Below are 27,377 nucleotides of genomic sequence, written 5' to 3'. Positions count from 1 at the left end.
GAAATATAAACAAAAAGCTCAATTTAATTCTTCATATTATATGCAAAAGTTTTAAAATTTGTAATTATGATTTGTCACTGTAAATTCAATGCTCTAATGGATTACAGCAGAATAATATATTGCATCTGATTTCTTTCACCTCAAAACAATCAGCAGTACTGTACATATAATCATTTTAAGATGCAAAAGTTCAAATAAATGAGGGACCCGAGGCAATATTTTTCTTATGAGAATGTCTTTTCATGTATCAAATGAGCTGATTCACAGCGAAGCATATTTAGGCTGCATGGCCTCTATCAGTGATGTCATATAATGTTTAGCTACAGGCCTGTCAGGGTTCTGGAAGCAAATGCTGGGAGCTAAGCAACACTCGCAATTTCATGTTCTTGGTTTAAGACTCATCTGAGATCAGAAGCAATTATGAGAGAGTATGTCTTTAAAATATTGTGATGACCCACTGGCCTAAAACACCAAAACCTACAAAATGAGTTCCATGTGGCAGACAGTTCGTTTTCATGGACAGTGCAGGAGCACACCCGAGCACTGCATTCAGTGCATCAATGGGATGAGGCAGACCTAGAAGGGGCTTTTTAAAGCCTGGTCAGCTGGCAAGGGGATTTCAGTCTCCATAAGACCGCTATCCTAGTAATTACGCAAAAGAGCAAACCTCAGAGGCAAACTGCAAAACCTCATGGAATTACAGCCACTATGCTTGTTCCAGAGTTTCACTGTTCAGAAGAATCTGTTCTATGTTTTTGTAACTGAGAAAATTCCACTTTGAGCTCTCTGAAGGTAAGCCATTTCTCAGGGAAGACAATTTCTGGCACCTGGCAGCACACTGGTAATGAGTGGGGCTGGAGATCTTGCAAAAAGATCTGCCAAGGAACAAGCTACAGTGCAGCAAAACCCAAGAAAAGATTTGCTGTAAGAAAGGCCGAAGTGTGGAAGATACAAGCAAGGAAAGGTGTTCAGCATGTGGAAATTGATATAACTACAGCTTAATTTCTTCCCATAATCTTTTATTCAGGTTATTTTACTCTTCCACAGGACTGAGGGAGATGCTAAAGGCTAGACACATACAGAGTTCAAGTTACCTGAAGTGAGACTTAGGCACACTCTATAGTGCAACTTCATCCTGTTCCTCACCTAAAGCTGTAAGATACCGTAGTTTGTAAAGTTAACTGTTATCTACATTTTGTTCTTTTACCTCTTTACATGCATCCAGTCTTGCCAGGCACTTCCAGCACCTCAGATATCATTATGATCAAATTTCTCAGAAAACGTGGCAGATACCAGTTGATTCTAGACATGCAGGGAACAGGAGCAATGCCCTCATTTTGTTCACTACTGCTGTGATGGGACAATTAGTTAAAAATGTCTTGTGCTGACTTAATTCCTTTTCTAAGTCAGAAGACACAAACCCATACCTGATTAAGCCATGCCTTCTTTTTGGGTTGAGACATGGTTCGTCTCTCTTTTTGAAGCCATACTGAAACATAGCAACAAAATGCAGGTCTCACTAGGCCAAAAAGTGAGCACAGGTGCTAACCAGCTGTCAGTCAAGGTGTCTGCAATAAAGCATCTGCTGTGAAATGGTCATCACTGCCTCTCTTCCCCTAATTTAAAGGGCAGCCCTGCTCTGTGCTTTTAAGAGTTAAATGCCAGTCCTGAATTTCCAGAGATGTTCAGGCTTGTAGAACCTCAGAGGGCGTGAGACTTGTTACAGCCCTGAGTGAGATGTCTGAATGGTGGACTCATCCATTCACTACATGGATTGCTTTGCATGATCGAGGCATTGTGGCATCCGAAGTTCAGGCACTTGCTTCTGTGAGTCACTTAGACACACATTTCCAGGACACCAAGGCCTTTTTCTGCACTGACCTTCTCTAGCTCCTGCTGATAAGCAAAACTGCTGCTCATCTAACTGAGCCTTCTGTAAACTGGATGAGAGTATTTTTTAATCTATTTAACACCTCAGCTGGGCACAAGAAGGTACAACTTCTCTGCCTTGGGACAGCAAAGATATGAGGGATGTCTCCTCATTCCTGACACAGCGAACAGAAATATCACAGACTTGCATACAAGACAATTGTTTAATACAGTCACAAATCAATTTTATTAATTTAAAACAAAATTAATGAAGAAAAATTCTGTACACGATTGTGGACACAACACACTTTTTGTACAATAAGGCCCAGATAAACTTTGTCTTTTCAGTCCACGAGTGACTAAAAATTGAAAAGAGCCAAAAAAAAAAAAAAAAAAAAAGAAGACAACCAACCCCCCCATCACTGTCTACTTTGCTTGAGGAAAAAAAGGCTAATTAAAGTCTCAATTCTAAAAACTATCCACAATGTGCTTTATGTACATATGTGAGTACTGCGTGAGTTGCAACACTCGTACTGGGTAAAGTAAAGCACATGTGCAAGTCTTGGTAGGATAAAAACCTGTCTGTTGGTAATAAAGCAATCCACAGACTTTGAATTCTAGCAGCAATATGATTCCTCCAATAGAGAAGGGTGTTGATTTGTAGCTACATTGGTGCTTTGTAGCTTTGCAGGTAGCTGTTTTGAGGCTGGTGCTTTTTTGCAATACAAAACAAAAAGAAAAGCTGGAAAATGAACAAAGCTGAGGCTTCTTTTTAATACGATATTTAAACTGGGCAAAGGGATTTGGTACAATTCAAGCCAAAAATCAGACTAACCGTTTATCTAACCAAGTAGATCATAGCCTTCAAGATTAGAAAAGTCACAAGTCACAGACAGACACAGTCTAGGTTTGTCCTGTAAGTGAGTACAGACAAAAGCAAATTTTAACTCCTTGGCGATAACTCTTTCAGCATTTCCATTGCCAGCAATGGATGTTATATCTTAGGAAAATCTGACTCCTGGTGGAAGAGGATTAAAAATCTTATATGAGCATTCTTGTTCAATTTCTCCAAAATATTCTCATTTCTAATTTCTAAAAATATTGACGACAATATTTTCCTTCATTTTTGGATGAGACAAAAACTATTTGGTACCAAGATTCCAGTTTAAGTTACATCTTAAAATATATTTGTGTTCTTTCTCTATTTCTTTATGGAATGACTCTCCTAATTAATTTTTCAATACTCTAAAAAAGGGTTAATATGTTAACTTTAAAAGAGGAAACAAAAAGACAGCAAAGGACTCCTCTTCAGTTGTGTTTTATCTGTATTTCCTTTGACGGGGGGGACACACGAAATCAATCTTCTCATAATCAGAATGAGCGAGAGAAGAAAATGGTAGAGAAACAGCTGAGAACAAAACCCAATTCCTATTGACACTTGACATCCATGCTTTTGGTCTTGACAAATTTATCTAAAAAAAATCCATTATCTACATATTTATATCCAACACATTGATAAGGCACTGCACAAGTTTGTGCACACCTGGCCTCATTCTTCACCAACAAGGCATTACTATCTTTCAATAGCATTTACCTTAACAATATGTAAAAGAATCATTCATTATTACAAATTTACACAAAAAAGTCTTCCTGTACATGATTGTCTCAGTGATGTACCTATTAGTTTAAATTAGACATATTTTAAACTACTCTGTAATGTGCTAAAATCAAAAGTAGTTGCTGTACCATAAAGGCAAAGGCTTATAATAGCCTTTAATCCTATTATACATATCCTCAGTTATATGATGTCAAAATACAGTCTGTTCATAAATAAGTAAAGATGTACAGAGTACCCTGGGTGTGAGAAACCAAAAAGTAAACCTTCTTTACAAGAAAATTACTCCACCGGTATTTTGCAAAATCTCAGTCTTCATTGTGCAATCAAGTTTGCTGTGTTGAAGAAATGGGGTGTGTCACATTGAAGAGGCTACGAACTACAAAGCATTTGCAGGTCCTTTTTTTTTTTTTTCTTCACAGGTATGAACCTTTTTTTCCCTTTCCTTTTTTTTTTTTTTTTAATTTTTCCTTTTTCCTTCTCTATTTCTTTTTGGTAGCAATACGGTAAAGGTGAGTTGTTCAAACACTCGCATGGCTTATTTTCGTTGGACTCGCAGTGCCAGAGCCAACAGCTGTTCTGAAGAAAAAGACATGCTCCTCCATTTACTGAAAGGGCAAGGGTTAAGACCAATTGCAGCTGTACGTCAACATGTTGAAATCACTAAGTTCTGTAGTCCAATGCTGACACCAGACACAGGCATCCCATCCACGGGCAGAAGGAGGCTCTGAGGTTTGAAAGTGCTGCTGAGCTGCTACAAGTACTCCAGTTCCAAGGCATGGTGAAGGGCCATAAGGTCAGAGTGGCTCGAAATCCTCCAAAATGGCATAGCATGCTGTGAACAGCACAGACAACATGTAAAAATAACTCCAAGCATTTTGGTATTTAGACCCACCCATTGTCTTTCACAAGGATAAGGGAACACTCCAGGGAGAGGAAAAGAGCTCCTAAAACCTTGAGCCCTTCATGTTTCTCTCTAGGAAAGAGAGAAACCTACCCCCTAAGCATAAATTCTTAATAATAATAAATCTTGGACCTACCCCCTAAGCATAAATTCTTAATAATAATAAATCAATTTATGATAGGAACTACAGCAAACATGTCAGGAAATCATAAGGAAGGGAATAGCTTCCAACCTCTTTATATGAAAAACAAATTTCAGCATGTTGCAGAAAATATTACTTCAGGAAAAAAATAAGAAAAACAACATATACATGAAGTATGTGAGTAGTTTGAAGAAGAGAACAGAACTTGATTTAAAAAAAAAAAAGAAAGTGAGTGTATTATTTACTATCAAACTGGTTTTGCTGCTTGTGGAACTACCACTGGCAGGTGAATTAAAAACAGAGAAATGGTGACTCAGAATAACTCATGTTGCTCACATCACTTTGAAAAGAATTTCATCCCAGGGGTTTGTGTAACATTGCTCACTGTTTGCACTGATCTTAAAACACCTTTTCCATATGGGACATTAAAATAAATACATATTTTTTTTCTATTAGTTGTAATAAAATCTGTCTGGAGCACAAATACTTTTGTAAAGAACCTGAATAAACCAAAAGCACAAATACCAGGAAAAAGCACAGATTGTCTCATCCTGAAGGGTAAAAATCTGAGTAAGAACTATCTTTATACTTTAAACCAGGGATTATAGCATCAACAAGAACTTTTGCATAAATTAAAAAAAAAAAAAGATAACCATCAGCTTTTGTCAGGAAAATATCTGATAAATCCCATGGGAAAATAGTTTCAATTCGACAATATTCTGAAAGCTAACATGATCTTGTTCACCTTTTCACTAGGTCAGCTTGTGTCCTGGCATCTTAAGGAGGCAAACCACAGTCCATTTATTATCACAATAGCTTCTAAGTTTCCCAGGCATTTTATCTACAACTTCTCAAAGAGCCTTTCTTCATCCTACTTCAGCACCTTCTGAGTAAATTCCTAATTCCAGTGAAATCAGTGGCAAAAGTCCATCTCCTCTGTTTGTCACTTCTACACTGACTTCTTTTTTTCATTCAGCTCTTCTCAGATTTTAAGTTAGAGAACAATTTTGAAAACAATGTTAAACTCTCTGTTTCCAGCTGCATGTTTACTGCAAGTCCTGTAATTTTTAAACCTGTCTCAGAAGGCAAACATCTTAACACAGGGCCTATCACAAATTTGTCTTAAGTTCCAGTGAACTTCTGCCTGTCAGTGTATAAATAATTATTTTTAGAAGAATGCTGCTTCAGTCCAGATAATGATGATTAACTGGGTTGAATTTATAAAATAAAGAAGAGATTTTTAAAAGAAACATAATTGTTTTAGTAGTGTCAAGTCTCTGAAGTCAAATGGCAACTGTTAAAAGAACAATCAACTGTTGCTCTTTCAAGAGTCAGAGAAGATAATACTGACGTAATTAATATTAATAAGTAAGACTAAAGAGCATACATGATCAGAAAGAGAGCACTGTAAGGAATCTGGAAAATGTGCACTCAGTGCAGAACAAGCATTAGCAAGCACAGTTGCACAATTAGAGGGACTGGAAAGTGAAGGAGGTGGCACTGAGCACCCAGTGCCCATGTTTTAGGGTATTTACTTCAGGTTAGTTCCAGTCTGCCATCATAGAAAAAGGGCCCATTAGTAGTTGGAGAGCATCTGCTGAGCACCTGGACAATACACTGTTCTTGAGTTCCATCCAAAAGAAATCTGGGTTTTGGTGGTTTTTTTCCCCCTAAACCCAGTCTATGATATTAATCCAAGCATAGTGAGGGTGAATGACTGAAAGGTCTGCTTTGATATGACACTCCTGATCTGAATGAAGACGTAATATGGATGCATCAACCAATGCCTATATTCACAGTAGGCCTAGCTTCTAGAGCAAAGAAATATCTTAAGCAACAAAATGACACCAAAACACTTTTACAGATAAATCCTTTCCTTAAGAAGGAAGTGTTAAACACTATGACACCTGCTTTTTCTACATCTTCAATCTAGACTTCCACTGTATGTCTCTACACTCCACCAGCAATGTTTCCGTTGCAATTTGTTGCAATAGATGAAATTTGTTCACTCAGTTACAACTCCACATCCCAATGTCTTCCTTGTTACATCATACAGACAGTGTTCTTTTAGGCCAAACACTGCTTCTTTCCAGCTCAAACATTTCCTAAAGATTAATTTCTTACACCATGTTCAGGAAATGAACCAGCAAGAGTAAAACAAAATAAAGATTACTAATCATGCCATTCTCTGTACTTTGCAAAAGCTTCTGTGCACTTATCTCTTACTTAGGCTGCAAGATCTTGGTAGAATTTAAAATCTCTCATAGGGGTACTACATCAAGGACAAAGGATCACAGGTTTGTGCTTGCAGCAGGCCAGTGCCGTGTTTGCCGGCTGACTACATGGGTTGACAGCGCTGCTCAGCAACGCTGCCTCCTTTTCTTGTGAGGTTGCACCTTCCCTCTTGTCTCACAAACCCTGTCCAGGAAAGACCCATCTGCTCTCCCTGACAACCAGCCATAGCTCCCTGCTCCTCCCAGTCAGCTGGGCACCAGCTCTGCCTCAACCACTGGGTCAGGGAGGTGTAAATAGTATACCTATGATGTGGTGTGGCAAAGAGCTTGGTGGACACCTGCCTTTGCCTAGTGTTTCTGCAGAAGCCAAGAGTCAATGACACGGACCCTCTCCAAGGTCATACAGCAAACCAATGAACAGGGAGAACTGTAGCAATAAATTCTTGGTTTCCAGCTCCCACTTCATGCAGCTCCAGAATTATACTGCTTCCCTAGTAACAGTCTCATCATCACAGAGCGTACACACACCAGGCAGCTTGAACAGTTAAAGGCTCTGATTGATTTAACAGAAGGTTTAGCTTCTGCTAAATCAAATTACAGCGACTCTCACTAGATGCCCTTGTGCAATATCGAGTTTTGGATTACCCTGTTTATGGGTCAGCTGTTGATGGTCAGATTTTAACCAATACTGCAAGTAGTCATTATTTTAGCTATATCTCTATACTTCAAATTCAATTAGTGTCCTCTGGTTTATTTCTGTCTTTTTGTGAAAGGAGTATACCTCTGTTTACTCCATGTGTTATAGCAGTGAAGTGTGGAATGATACTAGGGAGTTCTATGAAAAAAAGTGATCATGTAAACCTCAGGATTATAACTATTTTCAGTTCTCCTGCCTATAGGCCAAAAGACCAGCCTCACACTCCCAAGGAATAAAGCACACCAGGAACATGGTGGCTGCATGGGGCTGGAATGTGCACAGCCACTCTCTGCATGGCCAAACCTGGCCAATCCAGATTTCTGTCAGTCTGTCCCTACAGCACAGCCTTCATAGCTACGAGGAGGAAAAACAAACCTGATACAGATTTATATATATTGATATGTTTGTGTGTGTATGTATATTGAGAGTCTTGTGCACGTATGTTCCTAAATACACGTGTTTTCATGAGGCATGTACACTAATTTTCAGCTTATCTAAGATAATAAATGATTTTACAACATGAAAACCATTAAGTAACAAAAATTATCACACAAAACAGTATGTATTATTCCTGTATTAGCATGCCCTGTTTATTCACAGCTATTCAGCCTTGCTGAAAGTGGCAACACACCCAGGAGACAGAGGTATATTTTTTCTTACCAAATGACTGTGCGAGAGATTCTTTGTATATATATTTACTAAATACTGCCACTAAAAAGCCATCTCTGCCAACACTTAGCCCACATGTCATGTAGAACATGTGTCTTCTATTCTAAGCAAACTGAGAACTGATAATATCTCATTTGCTGCTGTGGGAGAATGGATTAAAAATGTTAACTTTAGTAAAGAGTGAAACTGGATGCTTTAGTATGTAATGAAACTGTAAGACATCATTTTCATATTGCATATTGGAAGAATATGCATCTAGACTCATAGTAAAACAATGATTTTATGTACTGCTTCAGTATCTTCCAAGTAAACATGAAGTTTTGTCTTTTAAAAAAGGTATATTGTTTTGTAGCTGATACATAGTAATAAAACATTTATGAATTTTTTTATTACTTAATTTTGATGATATTTTGAAACTAAATATGGTGGTAAAAGTTTGAATTTGGTTTTGATGTAAAAAGTATGAAAAGTGAAATTATTAATTTAGCAAACCTAATAATTATAAAATTATTAAATAGTGTAGAATACTAAGTTATTTTATTTCTGAAATACAAGTAATATTATTTTCCAGCATATACCTAATAAAAGAACACAGCTATTTTACTCCACAAAGTGAAGTGTTTCTATTAATACACATACAAAACAAATCCAGTTTTTGACAGAACACCAAAAAGTGCACACTATCTTCCTTCCCTTAAATGAATACATATTTATACAAAAACCTTACTCCTGAGATTTGTGATGGATTTGAATAGAAAACTCATCAGTTTTTGTCATCTCTCACAGTATTTTTGTTGTATTCCTGCCAGATTTGCTAAGCGGCTGTCTTTATTTCCTACCCCAAACCTGACCAGCACAGTGTGACTGTGAGCTTAAAAGCAGTGACATATTGGATACCCATTTATATTCTATTTATTGCTCCACGAAGATTTATGATTTTTCCTCACGATTTCCCTCTGAGGTAGCATGACCATTTTGAAGACAAAGGGAGAAGTCCATTTGCCCAGGCTCTCCCGAACCACCTGATGTAAAATCCAGCTCCTCAGTGCAGAGAGCCTCCTCCTTTGTCTCTTCTCACAAATCTGAAGTCCTTTGGAGGATTCTCCTAAGTAGAAAAACTCAGGAGCTGGGGGTTTTTTCTGCCTTATGAGTATTTCCCTTACAAGTCTCCAAAAGCAGAGTCAAAAGATGAGCTCAAACAGAACAAAACACAACAAAACCCAACCAAACAAAACCCTCCAAAAACAAAACACGGAACAAAGCAAAGCCAAGACAATGGAGTCTCTGGCAGAAAACCCTAGAAACTTTTTCTGCAAATAGCTCTGTCATTGCAGTCGGCTCTGACTCACAAGGCACCTGCACCGGTGCCAGCAGCTCCTGAGCACCCCTTGGCTCTCATGCTGATTTCTCTCTGCCTTCCTCTCCCTCTTTTCCTGGGGAAGCTGGTACGAAGGCAGCAGCCTCCACGAGAACCCTGTTGTTACATCCAGGCTGGCTGGTTGCTACACTGATCCAGAAGGGTATGATTATTCCTCAATCTGCAACATAAGCGTCCTTAGAATTTTAAATGTCTCACAAAATATTTTGTTGGAAGTGGCAGCTAAACAAAGGTGTTGATGCCAGGGCTTGACCAGCGTTACGAGAAATGAAAGAGTGTGCAGTTTTCTCAGTGTATTGTATTTACTTACATTAGTCAAAAGAGGCATTTTATGAACAATCAGTTTATCCTGAAAATGTTTCTCAAAAGAGCAATTATCTTTTAAATAGTACTAAAAAGTTTATTTTACCGAATTTTTATAAAAATGAAAATAATAAAAAAAATTAAATATGCCCTTTATTTTTCCTATTGTTGTATTGATTCAGAATTTTCTGTAAATGCAAATCTTTTTTTATGAAGCAATTGATAAATTATTGGTAAATTATTTTTAATAACAAACTTTATCTTTCTTACCTCCTAACCTGAAAGTTCTTTTTTTTTTCACAAAATGAATTCAGAATTTAAAAAATTTCTCAAATGAAATAGGTTTGAATTTATATGCTCGCTTTAAAAGACTGGAAAAGATATTATAGTTTACATGGAAGCAAAGAAGTGCTCTTTAAAGAAGGGTGTACTGTTTACTCTCTAAGTAGTGTAAACAAACATACTAACAGCTTCACCACAGGCCAAGCCCCTCCAGCAAACTGCTGTGCAAAGGGGTGACAGAAAACCTGTCCCTGGCCTGAGAATACCAACCACAAAAAGCAACATGCTAATAGGAAGGAAGGCAGGAGGGAACCAGCTACCAAAGTTCAGCGGATAAGCACCATAATGGGGTAGATCACAGGACTGTTATGCCACTTTGGATTGATGTGCTTTGGGTGGTTTTGTAGACATAAAACTTTTGTTTTATTTGCATACTCTCCAGAGAAGGTCTAGGCTTTTACTGTTTTCTCATATAATGATATCATTTATTCCTTAAACAGGGCAGATGTTTTTAGCCTGAAGCACAGTGCACATTAGGGTGCATTCCCATGTAACTCTAAAAAAACCTGAGGAGTAGATAACCGAAAGGACTTCATCTGAGTTGAAAGTAGCTCCTCGTACCACAAGGCACTGGGTGGTTTCTGCTCTTGCAGGATGCGAGGGCCAAAACTTAAGAGGCAAATCCTGCTTTCACAGTGTGAAATGGTGATTTCTTTTTTGGTGGAGTAAGAGGCAGGACCAGAATCACAGAAGCATTTTCCTTTATCAAATTAATAGTTTATGCAGAAAGGCAGGGCTGCTGGTCTACTTATTGACTTCTCTGGCATTCTGCAGCAGATAATTTAATCCAGAGCATCTAACATGCTTTCAACCTGAAAATTCCTTCCTCCAAGAAAGAATACACAGAAGTAATGGCACAAAGGAACTTTCTATACTGCTACTCCTCTTAGTGACTGGAAAGGCTTTTTCTTATGCTTTTCTGAATCATGTTTCCTGTTGAAAAAAGCACTGAAATAGATAATGTTACCGAAAGGACTACTCCTGCAATTATCATATACAACACTACTTCACCGAGCAACAGAAAAGGAACAAAGGGAAGGAGTTTTTTTCCCCCCTGATCTTAAACACAGCTTTTAAAATGTAATCATTTACAGCGGGAAAACATTTCTCCGCAAAGATGAAAGGCATTTCTGAAGGAGAAAGGAGAAAACTGTTCCCGCCAGTCCGCCAAAGGGATATATGAAACTGAGGCTCTGCAAAGTGGTGGGCTGAGCCAGGAACCTACCCACAAGGCTTAAGGGGCACAAAACCCAGATTTCATGAGGCAAAACCAGCCAATGGTTGTTAAAACACCATGTGGACTAATTAGTTTCACTTCTCCAAGAGACATAGAAGTATCACAGGGAGTTTTTTGGTGAAAAAGCAGCTGTGTAAAAGCAATTTACCTGTGAAAGGGAAAAAGAACCGAAATGCTCATTTTCCTACTCTTTCTCCTGTTATTCAAACAGCCAATGTTATACTTCATTTCTCCAAGTGAAGAGTCTGCATCTGCTGCCCTTGCATGTAACAGCAAGGCTAAAAATAATGCCTATTACTTGTTAGTGGGAAGTGTTGCTTTCTATGGAACTTAATCCCCACTGGGGAAAAAAAAATGGGAATTTTTCCCTTCTTCCCAGAGGAAAGAAAAAAATAATAAAGACAGTCACATAGTAATCTCTGCACAGATATCTGAGGTTTTGAATGTATGCCAAGCCACAGGTAGTCGTCCCAAAGCAGAATCCAAATTATGGACACACAAGAAAAGGGAAATTTCTGTGTACCTACTCCAGTCCTACATACCTTTTCAAGGTTTAACATATACATATTTCATACAGTCAAATAGTAAGCTGCCTTTGATCAGTAAGAATTGCCATTTTTTGCTTACTTTCATAACATCCTATGTGGTATTTTGGGTTGCCAATGAAAACAGAACTATTAGTTCTTTGCACAAAAGCCAGGGTCCATTTTCTGGCCCCTTTTTGAAATACATCAAACGTATATAGCTAGCTTCATGTATCTTTTGGAGAACAGCAGGACACATCATTATCTACAGTTTTATGCAGTTTCCTACTAGATATGGTGAAAACATATTTCATAAGGCAAAACAGCAAATCTAAATGTCAATGTACCCTGTTGAAGAAAAGACAATTTTGCTTTCAGATTCTTGAAACCAACCTGCACTGAAAAAAGGTCATTACCTTTTTTGCACCTTGTTCTTCTTCGACACCATCCCCTATAACAACATACACTACTTTCCTTCCAAATCTTTGAATTATTCGCTCAAAACAGCTTTCCTTTCCTGAAAGAAAAAGATCAGAATATTCAGGGTAGGTGGTGATGGGATAATATCAAATAAATAACTTTTTAGCCCGGATGTCCCCAACACTTTACATACACAAGTAGAACTATTGGGAAAGAAGAGCCTCTCCTACAGGAAAGTGTATCAAGGCTGATTGCAGCTTTAGTCCTGCCACAGCAGCTGACAGGAAACTCAAAAATCTGCACCATGAGGTCCTTCAGCACAAATGCCATGGTAGATGTAGCATTCTAGAGGTCTGCAATATCAGCTTTCTTTTCTGATTCCCTAATCTGAGACAGGTTTTGTGGGGATTTTCCCTACTAGAAGAATTCTCTACCATTTGTATACAGCCAGTAGCCTGAATCGAGCAAATTGATTGAATCGGAGCAGAGATTCTAGCTTTTTCTCCAAAACCTATGACAAGATTAATCACAGCTCCTAAAACAGTAGTATCCCGCCTTAGAAGGCTATCCAAAAGATTTAGATTTAAATGCCTGTAATCCAATACATGGGCAAGATCCTTGATACTTCACTGGGATCCATTAATATGACTCATTCCTTCACTGCTCAGACCTAGGGATACGATCTTAGTGGTCCACATGTGGTAGGCATAAGTAGCACAGAATCATACAATGTTAAGGCTTGGAAGGGACCTTAAAGATCATCTAGTCCCACTGGCTAAATGTCATGGGCAGGGACATCTCCCACTAGACCAGGTTGTCCAAGGCCTTGAACACCTTGATCACCTTGAACATGGCCTTGAGCACCTCTCCAGGCATGAGGCATCCACAAAGTCCCTAAGATAACCTGTTCCAGGATCTTATCACCCTTGCAGTAAAGAACTTCTTCCTAATAGCTAACCTTAATTTCCCATTTTTCAATACCCATTACCCATATTGTAAAGCTTCAGGTACTGGTACTGAGAAGCCAGAAAGAAAATAAATGCTTACAGCTGAGCTTTCTCAAATGTCCCCGTTCTGAAAGGTCACTTGAGTCTGGTCATGCTACATGCTTACCTGTGTGTCTGCAGCAACAGGTGGGAAAAATTGGGGTTTTAAAAATAGTTATTTCAGCTACAGAACCATGAAAGCCCAAGAAAAAATAGCTTGGAAATTAAAAGAAGTTTTCTGGCCAGCAGAGAGGCCAAAATACTCAAGGATATCCTTTAACAGCAGTGCCAGGCATAAGAAATCTCCAACACGAAGTTGAAACAATACTTGAAAATTATTAATTGTGTCATACTACAAAAATCTCATGATTTCCTGTGACAGTGATTGAACACATTTTTCCAAAAATACCCTTCTGTCCTGTGCACATGAAGTTACAAGTGAATATTTATTAAAATGTTTTAATTAAAATGTGTACTTAAAGTATTATGATTCGAAGTTTTAATTTACCATAAAGTTTTGAAAGATCACACTGTTACTTTTATATCCAGCAAACAATTTTAAATTTTTTATAGTAGTGCTTTCAAATGTCTTCATAAAACTCTGAACCAATTTTTATTTTGTTTTGTTTTTTAAAAAAACGCACCAAAATATGCCACAATTTTTTCTTGGCCATTTGAGCTTCCTGCATTATGGATACTTAAGAACATATGAAAAACGTTTTCTTGTGGCCCACAATTTTGAGCAAATCTGAGACAGAACAGATATATCATAATCACATTAAAAACTACAAGCATCGTTGCCATCTGGTCTGATGTACTTCTACATACTCAGAATGACATCTTTTATACTGAACCAGAAAACAGAAATAAACATTTGCCTGTCTGAAGTTTATTACAGTCAGTATGAGGGAACTTAAATAATTACATTCTGCAGCAAAACATTCTTGCTTCTGGTAAATTGTTTACCAAAATTTGCTTCAGAGCCCACGAAAACAAATGGAGACAGGGCTTACCTTTACACAATTTCTTCTCCTACTCTGGGAAGACTCCAGTGTTCTGTACTTACAGCCTACTAAAAAGCCTTTTCAACTGCTACACAGTCCCACAGTTTTGAGAAATGATGAAAAAAGGCAATTATATTTCTTCCTAACAGAGGTTGCATCAGTATTAATAGAACTGTATAAAGCTTTCTGTGCTGGATCATGACAAACATTTGAAAAGCACTTTTAGGATGCTCTAGCATGAAGTGTTTCATGACATCAAGTATTACTAATCTCTGTATTTGCTACAGAGAAAGCATGTCAGAATTAAACACAGATCTCAATCTATTTTTTTTTTAGAATTTCGGCTTTAAATGTATCATAACATGATAAAAATAGCTCACCTATTTTAGTTGCACTGTAAATATTCTCTATGGGAAATACAACCCCTAGTCCATACAACAAGACTTTTGCCAGAGCTGGAATTAGCTGAGTAGTTGTTACAAGAATGTTCACACAGTTTGTCCTATGGAAGAGAAAACGCAAAAACATCCTTTTTTAACAAACCAAAACATAAAAAAACAACATCAGGAAAACCTTAACCCTCCCATCAGAACCCCTCGTTATTATTATTATTGTTACTTAAAAAGAATGGGTTTTTTTACCACCTCCCAGGAGAGTAAGATAGAGTGGCATGGTCAGATCGAAACAAGGAATGAGAACAAGGTCCTTCAGGTTCAGCATTTTGCCCATCAGACCAGGCAGTCTCTTCTAGATCATCAGCAGACACCCTAGAATTTCCTTGGTACTCTTTGTACTCACCTCGAATGAATGAGGGTGAGTGCTTTCAGTGCAAGTGTTAACCAAGAATCTGTCAAAGCTTCAATTTCTGCTCTTAGCTGTAACCAAGCCTCTCTTTTTGCTGGACCAAGAAGACCTGTGGAGTAGATAAGGGCATGTCTGCACTGATATTAAGCAATGCTCTGTCATTTTCCTTCCCTTTCGTGAGCTCAGAGACAATTTTCTACAGACTGTAAAATTAACAGCTCGCTAAACTATGTCAAAAAAGGCAACAGAAACCAGTTCTTCCCGTTTACTACTTCTAATCAATATTTGTTAGGTACTCTAGAGTCACTTGCCTCCAACGTTATTTTTGTAGGTGTTATATATCTCTTTTACTCGTCTGTAGCGGAAGGCCAGTTTTCGCATCCAGTCCACTCCTCCGCGCACCCCTGTCGCCAGGCACAAATTCGCGCTGGTGGCAGCGGCAGGAAAGCCGTCTGTTCCAAAGTTATAGGTGCTAGTCAGACACAAGAAAACCCCTAGATTAATAAAAGGCAACAGGCTACATTGAACCACCAGCTACTCACTTTGCTGGGTTGCAAAGAAGGAGAAGGTAAAAAGAGAGCAGGCTACTGTAAAGCGTTCCAGCAGCCCATCACTTTTCCCGGGAAGGAATTTGCAAAGCAACGTTTTATCTTAATGAGTTCTCTTGTACCTTAAATCTTGACCGTTGTCATCTGAGGACACGTCATCAATGTGAACCTGGTCGCATTCCTAAGGTGACAGAAAGACTTTATAATTTTCTTGGTCTTGCAAATCTTGAAAACAAAGCTATAAAAAAACCCCTATGAACAATTTACTCATCAGGAACATTTTTAATTGTGGAAATCAGTAGATGGCAGTCTTGTTAAAACAACTGTTTTACCTATTCCTTGTGTTCATTTCTTAGAATAAATGCACACCGTCATTAGCTACTACTGTTAAATAGCTTTCCAAAAACACATTTTTGTGTTTAGAAAGGAAAGTGGTTAAAAACAATTAGCATATGTGTTCCATAAACGTTCTTGTAGCCTTTCAGGTACCTTAAAACATCATGCTGCTCAAAGCTGATTCAGTCAGTGCATAAGTGTAACTGAAACCAGACATTTTGGTAAATGTAACATATTAGAAAAATTAAACCTGATGCTAACCGCCAATGAAATTATGACCTCTGATTGCTGTTGAGCCACACACCAACACAGCCTGAGGCCAGTGTTTCAGAGGAGCGCAGATGAAAAATCTGTTCCTAGTTTGCCATTCATTTGAGAGTTGTGAGTTTCCTCCTCTCTCTTTGGTCTTAGTGCATGAAAGCAGCATGCCAAGATGAAGAAAATCTGAACAGAAATAGCCAAATCAAACCATCTTTCTTCAGCAACTTATGCAAACTAACACAGCACATTCAAAATTAGCTTTTTCCTTTTCTAAATTAAAACTGGTAATATGTATTGTTTATCTACAAAAAAGCCAAGCCACTAGAACATTACTATTAATGTTTTAAATTTTGGCAGGAAAACAAATAAACCTCTGACACTCTAGATCAATATCATTTCAATGCTTGTAACAATAATGGATTTCAATTATTTTAATAATTTCCTTTTCTCTCTCCTAATGTGAAGTCCTATAACAAACATGATCTTTTTTAAAGATGAAAATACTGCAATCCTTTATTTTTGTGTTGCTTCCCTCTGAACAAATTTTTCTCTCTCCATGGATTTGTGAGGAAGGGAGGGAAGATAGAAGTGGAAAGAAACTCAAACCAGCTGTTCCCTAACAGAATTAAAATCATGACCCTCAACCCTTTTTCTAAAACATCTATTTTCCAGCCAACCCTCTCCCAGCAAGCAGCAAGCTCCAAGGAGGAAAAGACTTTGACCCTATAACCTTCTCCTCCTCTCCTGAGGTCAACAACCTCAGATAAGAAAAAAGCTGAAGAAGCCTATTTGGCCTCACATGGTGGCTGTAGATTCTAGATTTTTATAAAGTAATACCTCAGAAACTGAAAATGCTTTGAAGAACAAGGTGTGGTCTTTTGCACTTTATATACTTATATATAAGTATATAACATATATTTATTCATACTGTAATGCATACTGTTTCCTATCTTATGCATAAGTAGCTTGTGCTAGAGAGAGAGGCAGGAGTGACAACCAGCACAGGAGAGACAACGCTACATTTGCTCATATTTAACCAACATCCAGTGACTTTACTCCTCAGACAAACAAAATGTTTTAGCCGCAAAGACACAGATGAAACTGCAAGTGTGAACATATGTTGCCAGGCTTTGAAAATCAACTTGGCTAAAAAAAAAAAAAGAGCCAGAAGCTTCTTCAAGAGGTTATCAAATTCACAGAAATTATTATTATTTTTCTGTTTAAAACTGAAAGCAAATGTCCATCCAAATGCATACAAAGTTAACAATTCAAATATGAACTGAGTGTAAGCTAAAGAAAGGACACCCTCCTGAATTCATTAGTTTACTCATTCTAATTACTCTTCGACTTCCCAGCAACTTCTCCTTCCCCAGCTTGGAAACTATGACAGACAACCGGAACAAGCTGCTGGAGAAGAAGACTCAAAATAGAAATCTGGGAAAAAGGAACAAATTTTATTAGTAATGACAAAACTAAAGGAAGGAGTAGAAGCTCATCTTCTTACATGAGCAGATAAAAGAAGGAGTAACTCCAACAAACTTCCAAATTGAACTCTCTCAGGCAAGAGATAGAGGCAGAAAGAATGAGACTGCTACATCTTAGATCCCACAGTTAGAGAGAACCCGGAGCTTGGTTGGACCTTCAATTTGCAGTGCGAGGTCTTGGGGCCATGACAAGCCCTGGGACGTGACAGACATTCTCCCCTTCTGTCTAACCATCTGCTTGGCAGGTAGAAAGTGAGAACCGAAGTGATACATTAGAAATACAATACGTGGCATTTAAAAGAAAGAAGTATTTTGGACGGAAAAACCCAGAAAAGAAATCAGAGACTAAAAATTGCTGGGGTAAAGGTATAGAAACAGTGTCAAAAAAACAAGAAAAGCAAAGAAAAGGTCATGATCACCACAAATTCGAGATTAAATACTGAATATAATGGAGAGATAGTGTCCTCTTTTGTCAGAAATAAAAGAAGTAAAAAGGTTAAGCCAGGTGGGGAATGAAGCAAAATTAAAGCACGAGAGATACATGTTATAATTTGGAAAGGATTAAAGAGCAATGTGATTGACACTACATTACAACTAAAGGAAGGTCACAAACAGTGCACGACTATTTTGTTCCTCTTGAGTGGCAGGGCATGGCTTTGAGGCTAAATGTGAGCTTTGAGTGCCAGGTATTTTTTCACGCTGTCTAGCTGACTTGGACTTTGGCTTAATGAGTGATGGGTGCATTTCTCGACCCCTGAACATAGTAAGGGAAAAACATTCAATTAGCAATTGCTCTTCTAGCAGGAAAGTTATTTAGGAATAACTCTTCACAGACGCCAGTTACCCGCCCCACATTAATTGATCTGGCCCATCCTTCTGGCAGAGCACCTTGTATTTGTTTTCACCTGCTTGCTTTGTGTGGAGCATTCTGTTTGAGAGCAAAGACTACCTGAGACACTGCTCAGTCCGCTGATTAGTTATAAGCAAGCACCCACACATTCAACAATTAAAAACAGCAGTTAACTCACACCATAATCAGGGATATAGTAAAACACTGACCAACAAATAAAGTATGCGCTTCCAATTGGTATATTTTTGCAAAGGTATATAAACAAAGACTCATAAAATCCTCAAGTACTTCTCAGAAAAGTTTCTGTGATGGGACCTGACTTACAGCTAAATGGCCATTCAGAAAAAAAGAGAGAGAAAAAAAAGGTTTGTTTGCAGGCTTACCATTTCAAAATTTTACAAATGTATTTGACACTTTTGTGAAATTTTCATAGAAAATACAATACTAGTATTCTCCCCTTAATTTCTCTGGCAAAGTGATATCTGAAATTAATACTGAAAGTCCCTGTAGAAACACTGTTATATATGCAGATGTATTTTATTATGACAGAATCAGTTTAGCAGTCAGTTCCAAAGCAGAAAATTAAAATCATGGGATTCTCTTTTAAAATAGGCTGAATTGGCAAGTAAGGAGCAAATTATCCTGTGGCTTACGTATAAAGATTAGGCAGCTAGCTGTGTTTTGCTCCTAAAGGTGTTGACCTTGCAACTTCAGTGTAGCCAGTTTGAAATCTTCAGGAGGAATTACAAGTGATGACATGTTTATACTGAAGATTTGGATTTCAGTCAGACAGGCTGAGATGCAGCTCTGCACTTTGGGATCAACCCCTGGAAAGCAAAATGCACTTGGTATAGTTTAGGGATAATACTTTCAGGGAAAATGAGAGTGTCAGCATGTGTAGCTTAGCAAACCTACCTATAGTAGCTTAAGAAGTTACTGTCTGTGCTGTCCTTTGCTGCTCTCTCGCACAGCTGGCTTGCATGCCACACATCCATGTGTCCATGTCCCTCAGACCTTTCTGTGCCTCAACTGGTAGCTTAGCTTGAACCTCCTGCAGCTCAATTAAACCCACAGATGTTGCATGGAGTAACTGAGACTTGTTTCTACATTCCCTTCCACCAGCTCTGCTTTGGGGCTTGAAGCAGCAGCAGATCTGTGCTTGCAGGAGCAACTTAAAACTGCTGCAAATGTTGCTAAGTGAATGTCTCCAGTGAAATGCAGTGAGCCAAAGAAAAACAACAATCAAAAATGAATGACTTGTACATGGAAAGCTTGTGTCTTCTCCCTGCTCCATTCCCAAAGCATTTGTTAACTTTTTCCTCCTTCTCTCTTCTGTTTTTGTATGATGAGCCAAAAACTCCCAGAGATGCTCCACAATCATCATTCACAGCTCTTAAAATGCTTGGACCGATGTAGTCCTCTGGAATCATTCCTTTAAACTAACTTAGGATCCTTATAAAGATTCATATGCAAAGCATTAAGTTATGGCAGAAATGTTCTGCAAATATTTATATTACTTTGCTCCTTGACTACCACCCGTCAAGTTGTGTATTTCTGCCATAAATATGTAAAATATGTCTCAGTACTCAATTTACTGTAGGAAAATTAATAATAATAAAAGAGATTAAGACTGTTACAAGAGTTCCTCTTATCTATGCCAATACTACATGCCAAGTGGAGTGACGCAATGGCTAGCATGGTGATCCTCTACATTTCTGTGCTACAAAACTAACAGAAATAAATCTAATAATTATGATGTCTTTGAATAAACACAGCACAAGATAACTCTGGACAAGTTTGCACATTATATAAAGGAATAATGTGAATAATATCATGAACATAACCTCAGAGGATGCCGAAGTATTAGTCTCAAATCTGCTGATTATGGCTAAACTACACTTCCACATTTGGTTAATCTTCTTAATTTACCGTGAGAAAACTAACACCACGTTGTCAACTAATTGTTTCAATACCTTGGTCTGCAAAGTCAAAATGAGACAGGGAAAAAAAACCCCAACCAACAACCACCCTTCAGAATGAGCTATTTTCCTTTTGCCTTTACATCAGCGTGCCCATTGAGACAGCCTGGAACCTGGCCAACTCACAGGAAATGATTGCTGGGATTCTCTGTTCCTCTCCTATCTGTCATTACACAATTATATCCACTGCTTCATTTTCCCTACTGAACAGTAGAGAAATTTGGTCATGTACATGTGAGAACAGATCTAGCAAAACAAGTTAAAGCTGCAATCCTTTATAAATGTGATGTATCTGAAAAAAAAAAAATCCAAAAAAAAATCCTCAAGTGCTCACTGCTGTGTTTTTAATGCAGCTTTTTATGACAGCACTACCTCTGTTTATGCCTTTTCCAGGAATACAATATATATTCTTTAAATTATATATTCTATTTCAGATTATTATCTGCTCCACAAATACTCATCACTCCTATTAGCCATCACAACGTGCTTCTTTGTGAAACACAGACTCACAGATTGCCAGAAAATGTTTTTTCCAGGCAACAATTACATATTCCAAAGCTGGTTTGTGAATGACCATATAAAAACTCCTCAAAAGTGTTGTTTTCTACATCTTTTTGCTCACACTTGTGACTACCTTCCAGCAAAATGAAAAGCAGATTGCTTCAACCAGCCTTTATTCTAATTTTAGGAAGAAAACATGCAAGGATCCCAACACTATTTACGGCAGTCATTAAACCTGGCAAGTAAATCTCTGGCTTTTACTTTACTAGAAGGATAACAAAATCCTTGGTATGTTTACAGGCTAGAAAATTGACATTTCATAGAACAACATATATATATATATACACACACATGACTTTAGTCTCATGTTCCTCCACTGTACTTCTGTACTTGTTAAGTATACAAAATCCTGTGCACTTGCTTTCAAGCTGAGGCAACAAAGGCTGAAGTGCTGAACTTCCTAACCCATCATCACAGAGTGCCTGTTAACATACAGTGCAAATCCATGTGAAAAAGCAGAGACTGCGGTTCGCAGGTTCTCAACACTGGCACTCCATTGGCAGGACCTGTCATCTCTGTCTAGCCTGCACTTTGTGACCCTAACATTTTCTCTTCTTTCCCACCACAATTATTTGGCACTGAAGAAAAAAGGTGCAGATTACCTGTAGGTCAGGCACAGGATATTAAGAACAAAGGGAGTTCTTGAAATCCACTTCATTCTGTCTGACAATTTGTGGATGAACAGTCAAGGAATTAAATCGGGCTGTGAAGGTTTTCAAAATGCTCCCATTTTAAACTTATGACTATAAAGAGATGCTTATAGTGAAAAAAAACCCCCATAACAAAAAACCACCATAAAAACAACTATCAAACCCCATCTTTTACTCTTAAAATAGCCCATCAAAATAAACAAACAAAACAGCTTATCATCTATATAAATTATTATCTACTATAAACATTGAGGACTAAGAACTGAAATTATTTAACAAACTTTTTTCACAGCCAATGACTTTTGAGCGCTTTCCTGTGCCAAGCATGTAACCTTTTCATAATGCACAATGGATGCCATTCTTTTGTAATAGAAAAAGTGATTAAAATCCTATTTTGCTTGCTCATATCAACAAATGCATTTGGATTAAATGTGATACTCCTAAAGTAAACAATGTTTGTTCCAAAATAAATACAGATCTTATTCTGCAACTTGTGTTTATTGAAGTAGCTATGTTAAAACCAAGGTTTACATTTTCATTTCAACTTCACCTTGTAACTGGAAGAATCCAATTTAAAATAAAACATGACCTAAAGAAGTATCTAATGAGCAACTGTATTGTGCCAGTTACATTCTCACAGCAAAAGAAAACTATTTTACTACTTTCCTTTGCTTTATAAGTGTCATGAGACAGATATTTCATGAACTGATATTGTCTCTGTACATATTACTCAATACACTGAAACCTTTCTATTGAAAATGAAGATCAAAAAGTAAGCTCATACCTCTACCAGAGGGTCAACAGAGTTCAGGACAATCACAATAAGTGCAGTCCTTCAAACCTTAGAGATTTCTTGCTTGCTTTAGGGTGTAAATTTGTTGTTCAGGTTCCCGTTCAGAAATACTCCCTATCATTCCAAATGCACTCCTTACATTCCAGTTCAGACAGGATAAAAAGTAAAACTATTCTATTTCTGTAATGTATCACCTTACTAAGAGAAGTGTTTTAGAGTGCCTCTCTTACAGTCAGTTCTTATTACAACTTTGACAAAATAATTTGTTTTTCTATTTTTGTACATTTTGCGGGGAAAGAGAAAGGAAGAGAGGGGTGTCAGAGAAAGAATTGTACCAACAGATAGAAATGGCTAAATAAAACTCAAGTTTATCCATTTGAAGAGTCTATGTCACTCCTGGAAAAAACAATGCTAAGTTTAAAGTGTCAAATCCACTGTATTTTAAAAGTTCAGCACTTCAGATTGTAAATACTTCTTTTATGACGATTCCTGTTATCTGCAAATAGATACTTTTGTAAGGAGAAAAAAAATCCTATGATTAATGAAAGCCAGTGAAGATAAAGTACGATGGAGTTTTAGGAAGTAAAAAAAACCCACCATGAATCTCATGAGAGTGTAATGAACTATTCCCAAATATAACTTAAAAGTACACTTTTAGGACATACACACTTTGTTTAAACTATATACTAAATATTTTAAAAATATATTTCAATTTTAAACAATTTAAAAATTAAACTTATGAAAAGAATGTTGTTTTCCATAAAAGCCTTAATATAATTTCTAATTTCTCAGGAAATGAGAGGATAATGAAATTTTCACAAGGAGACGTAATCTCTCTCTTTCAGTCCCACAGTGTCAATCAATTTAAATTTGAAGTGCCTTGGTGCTCTTGGTGATCTCCTAAATGCATGTGTTTAAAAGGAAACTACAATGTTTTGGGTGAGCAAGTCTCCCACCTTTGTAATTGTCTGCTAATGGGAAAAGGACCGGGTTTAAAATTCTCTCTGCTAACCTTGCCACTACAAACAGCAAAAACATTTGCTCCTATGTGCAGCCTGAAGACCTTTACACAATACTTTGAATTTACTCCTTCCTTTTCTTTCCCACCCTTCATGTTGTGGGGCAGAGGTTGACCCCTAAGCTGCTGCTCAGTAGCAGATGCAGGGAGTGAGCTAAGGCACTGCTTCCTTGGCCCAGCTGGAGCAGAGGACAGCTATGCTTTGTCAGAGCTCTAGGAGTGCCAGTTAGAGAGGCAAGAGTTTTTGTACCACCTTACAGCCTGTCATGGCTTAACCCCAGCAGGTAACTCAGGGAGAAGCAACAGAAAGGTAAATAAAGTGATAAAGTGATGCTACAAGCTTGGTAGGCTCCTGTGTATTTCAGCTCAGCTGTAAATGTGCGAAGAACACTCCATCTGATTCTCTCAAGAAAGGAAATCATATAGGCTCTGTTTTCAGTGGCACTAGGATGAAGGTACTTATTGTTGGCCATTTGAAAGAAGTTAAGTGGTTAATAAGTTGCATAAGCCTATAGGAATGATCTTCTCAAGTAAGCAAAGGAGGTATTTGTTATTCTTCATAGCTCTAACACTCGTGAACTACAGCAGCACATTCCACAACAGCCAGGCATCATGAATTTTGGATGGGTTGAAGTCTTCAGCTGTGTTTTGCACACACCAGCAAAGCCACAGTTCTGCCTATGAATGAAGACTTTGTTTTGCATTTCTGTTCATTTACCTACAGATCCATGTATGAAGTAATTTAGTCCCACATCCATGAAGTGGAATTTCATGAACTTACTGCAAGTAACCCATGGTTGCTGTATTACATAGATGAGAAACTATTTTCCAGTCATTCCTTCACACACATATTAGGGAAAATTCCATACCATGATTTGCATTTCCTTTCCTCTCTATCCTTCCTTCCTTCCTTCACTGAAACTGAGCCGTTCCTGGATTGCTACTGTGGAAAATTGAATGCAAATAGATGGGCTTGGTGTCTCTATCTGAATGTGCAAAGGGAACTACTGTGATGCCTGCTGGGAATCCACAATTGTTGATGGGTTAATTAGAAACGGAACTGCCTACTTTTCATAGAACTTATAGTAAATTAAAAATTAGGTTTATATCTCTAAAAATAAATCTAATGCTGTTAAAAAAAGCTCTACTGAAGCTTTTGGAATAATCACATTTGGCTTTCCCAGAACTCTCTGCTGCTGAAGAACTACCAGAAGTTGAATCACAGGCTTCTCATAAAGAAGAGAATCCCTAACCACTGTCTGGTCAGGAGGTTCCTATTACAGACATCACAAATACTGGGAGGAGGTGAACTCTTCTTTCAACCAAATGAAAAAAGTAATTTTTGAATAGATATTTCTCTGTAGAGGCTTGATGATTCCACTCTGGGTGACCAAAGAATTATTCAGCTGCCGTGCCTATGGTATTTGGGGTTAGGAGGGAAATAATTCAGTCAGCTCTGTCTGAAGCTTTCCTATCCCTGAAACCACCCCTTGTTTCTCACCAGGAATAAGCCTTATTCAACAGCCTTTCCTGTAATAACTTATTTTTTTGAGTCCGATGTCCCAGAAATATATTTTCACTATGTTTTGCAGTACTTTCTGCATTAGGTGGTTTGTTTTTTCCTGAAGAAGTAACTACAGGTGTTTCTTGTTCAGCACCTAGCTAACCTTTGGCCAAAGGTTTGCTAAGACTCTCCAAGATCCATCCTCCAATCACAGCCAAATCAGACCAACTCTGCCAAAATCACACACTTGCCTCAAGGAAACAGCTATTTCTCACAGCAGTAGAACCAGACCTAGTGGTCTGTATGTGAACTTCTGTCCATTGTTCATTGTTAAATGAAGGTCATCTGGCAAAATCCACCACTTTGTGAAAAACTGGACTCTTTGTATTAGAGATTCTCTTTGTATTACCGGCAATAGAAATTAACATGACCATTAAGAATGACTACATTCAACAATCACCAAGAGCGGATTCTGCTTTCAGCTGCATCTTTAACTATCACATCACACTCGTTTCAAACAAAAAGCTTTTCTTTCACAGATTCTTTTAAAATATTTCTATTGAAGAAACATTTCTTAGAATATTAAAGAATGCACATGCTGGTTTTAGGTTTTCTGAGAGAATGTGAAATGTAATTTTCTACAAAATTTATTTTCTTTGGCATCATCATAGTCAATATTTACTTTTAGGTCACTAAACCTATCCCTTTATCTCAAGAGTGGTTAGCCTCCACCTATCAAAAACACTGTTGCTCCATACTGGATTGTTTTTTTCTTTCTTTTTTTTTTTTTCCTGACAGTAACACATCTAGGTTGATTTTCTTTCTTGCTCGCACATCATTCCAGTAAAACAAAGGAAATTCATGCCATAATGAAAAAACCCGAAGTTTTGCAATGCTCTGAGACAAGTTCACAAATGAAATGTTTTAAACAGAACTGGGGTAATTGTCCATGAGGAAAACAAAGAGCAGGAAGCACTCAAAGCTGCCATGTTTACTTCTTAAACAGCTGCTACCTATTTCTTTTAAATAACCAAACAACCCAAATAGTAACAAACTCCTCTGTATTCCAGGAACTTAACTTATGAATAGACCAAGTAATTAAAATGCATGAAGTTGCTGTATGGCTGGAAGAGAATTATGAAATTCTATGTAACTTTAATCCTAATTTTGAATAGAAAATTATATCAGCCCTAGTGGTGGTGCTGCAGACTTAATCAATGGTTTCGCCTTTTTAACATTCTGAAAGCTTATCACAAACCAAACGTAAATGCAGGAACTGCTAATACTAAAGTTCATTAATATTTTAATGCATTTTCCATCATACTTTTCTTCTAATAATATTATTTCAAAAAATACATAGATGTAAAAAATAGACAAGTGATACTAAGAAATAATAGAATTTATAAACATTATAAATATAACAAATAATTATAAATTAATGTTATATTCTAATCAAGTGATTTTTTCCCCCCTCCTTTCTCCTGAACTATTTTAATACATACCTACCAATATTTTGTGTTCTCTCATGGACTGTGGTGTAACTTTGCAGTAAGTTTACTGATTTCTGAAGCATTATTTTACACCCCCACAACTGAAAGCCTAGAAGTATCACTCACTTTATAGACAAGAAAAATAAGCTATTAAACAATACAATCACAGGTAACTTGTTTTGGAATAGCAACACTTAGAGGAGCAAGACTCTGATTTACGGTTGTTCTAATTTCTTCTTTTTCAATGAGTTAACCCATCGTTTCGTAAACATAATTTGTCACCAACACCAGCCAGAGTTCTCTGTAACTTCTTTTTGCCTTTCTTTCAGATCTGTTATCCCTGCTGAGAGAATCTACTAAAGAAGAATTTTTCATACTGACACCAACTGTAGTCTTGCTGTGAATAACCACATTCCCATAAAAATCATTCCATTTATTGCAAAGTTGTTGGCAGACCATAGGAATAACAGTCAACTCAGGAAACCTTTTATCCTGAAATCACATAGCTTAACCCTTTGTATGACCACATGTAGTTCATATATAAAAGTTGTATTACCACACTGCTGTTTAATTTCTTAGTAAAAGCTTTTTTGTAGTTGGCAAGTTTTTAAAATTAATTTTTTCACAGTACTTCCTTTAAGTAAAATTTAAATAATAATTAGAAAAGACTGAATTGGGAGTATTCAGTGTTTGTGCTTAACATACAGTATTAAAAATTACTGACTCTTTTCAAATACTCGAAATATTACATTACATAGATGTTTGAGGGTGGTTT

At 37.4% G+C, this 27,377-nt stretch overlaps 1 protein-coding gene across 7 annotated transcripts in view; it reads right to left on the bottom strand.

Moving 5' to 3' along the window:
* Positions 1-2,286: 2,286 nt before the first annotated feature.
* EYA1 (EYA transcriptional coactivator and phosphatase 1) overlaps positions 2,287-27,377 on the bottom strand; it is a 151,096-nt gene continuing 126,005 nt past the window's right edge. For all 7 annotated transcript variants that reach the window (XM_050322339.1, XM_050322291.1, XM_050322300.1 and 4 more), the window contains 6 exons: positions 15,799-15,857; positions 15,440-15,600; positions 15,123-15,237; positions 14,705-14,826; positions 12,331-12,431; positions 2,287-4,319 (listed from right to left, as the gene is read on the bottom strand). In XM_050322339.1, the coding sequence (XP_050178296.1) occupies positions 4,239-4,319; positions 12,331-12,431; positions 14,705-14,826; positions 15,123-15,237; positions 15,440-15,600; positions 15,799-15,857 (639 nt within the window). In that variant the 3' untranslated portion in view covers positions 2,287-4,238. The remainder of the gene's footprint in view (positions 4,320-12,330; positions 12,432-14,704; positions 14,827-15,122; positions 15,238-15,439; positions 15,601-15,798; positions 15,858-27,377) is intronic.

Source organism: Myiozetetes cayanensis, unplaced genomic scaffold (assembly GCF_022539395.1).
Source record: "Myiozetetes cayanensis isolate MyiCay16 unplaced genomic scaffold, myiCay2020 scf1, whole genome shotgun sequence".
NCBI classification, from domain to species: Eukaryota; Metazoa; Chordata; class Aves; order Passeriformes; family Tyrannidae; genus Myiozetetes; species Myiozetetes cayanensis.
Note: the sequence above shows the minus strand (reverse complement) of the source record. Positions and strands in the feature narration are given on the sequence as shown.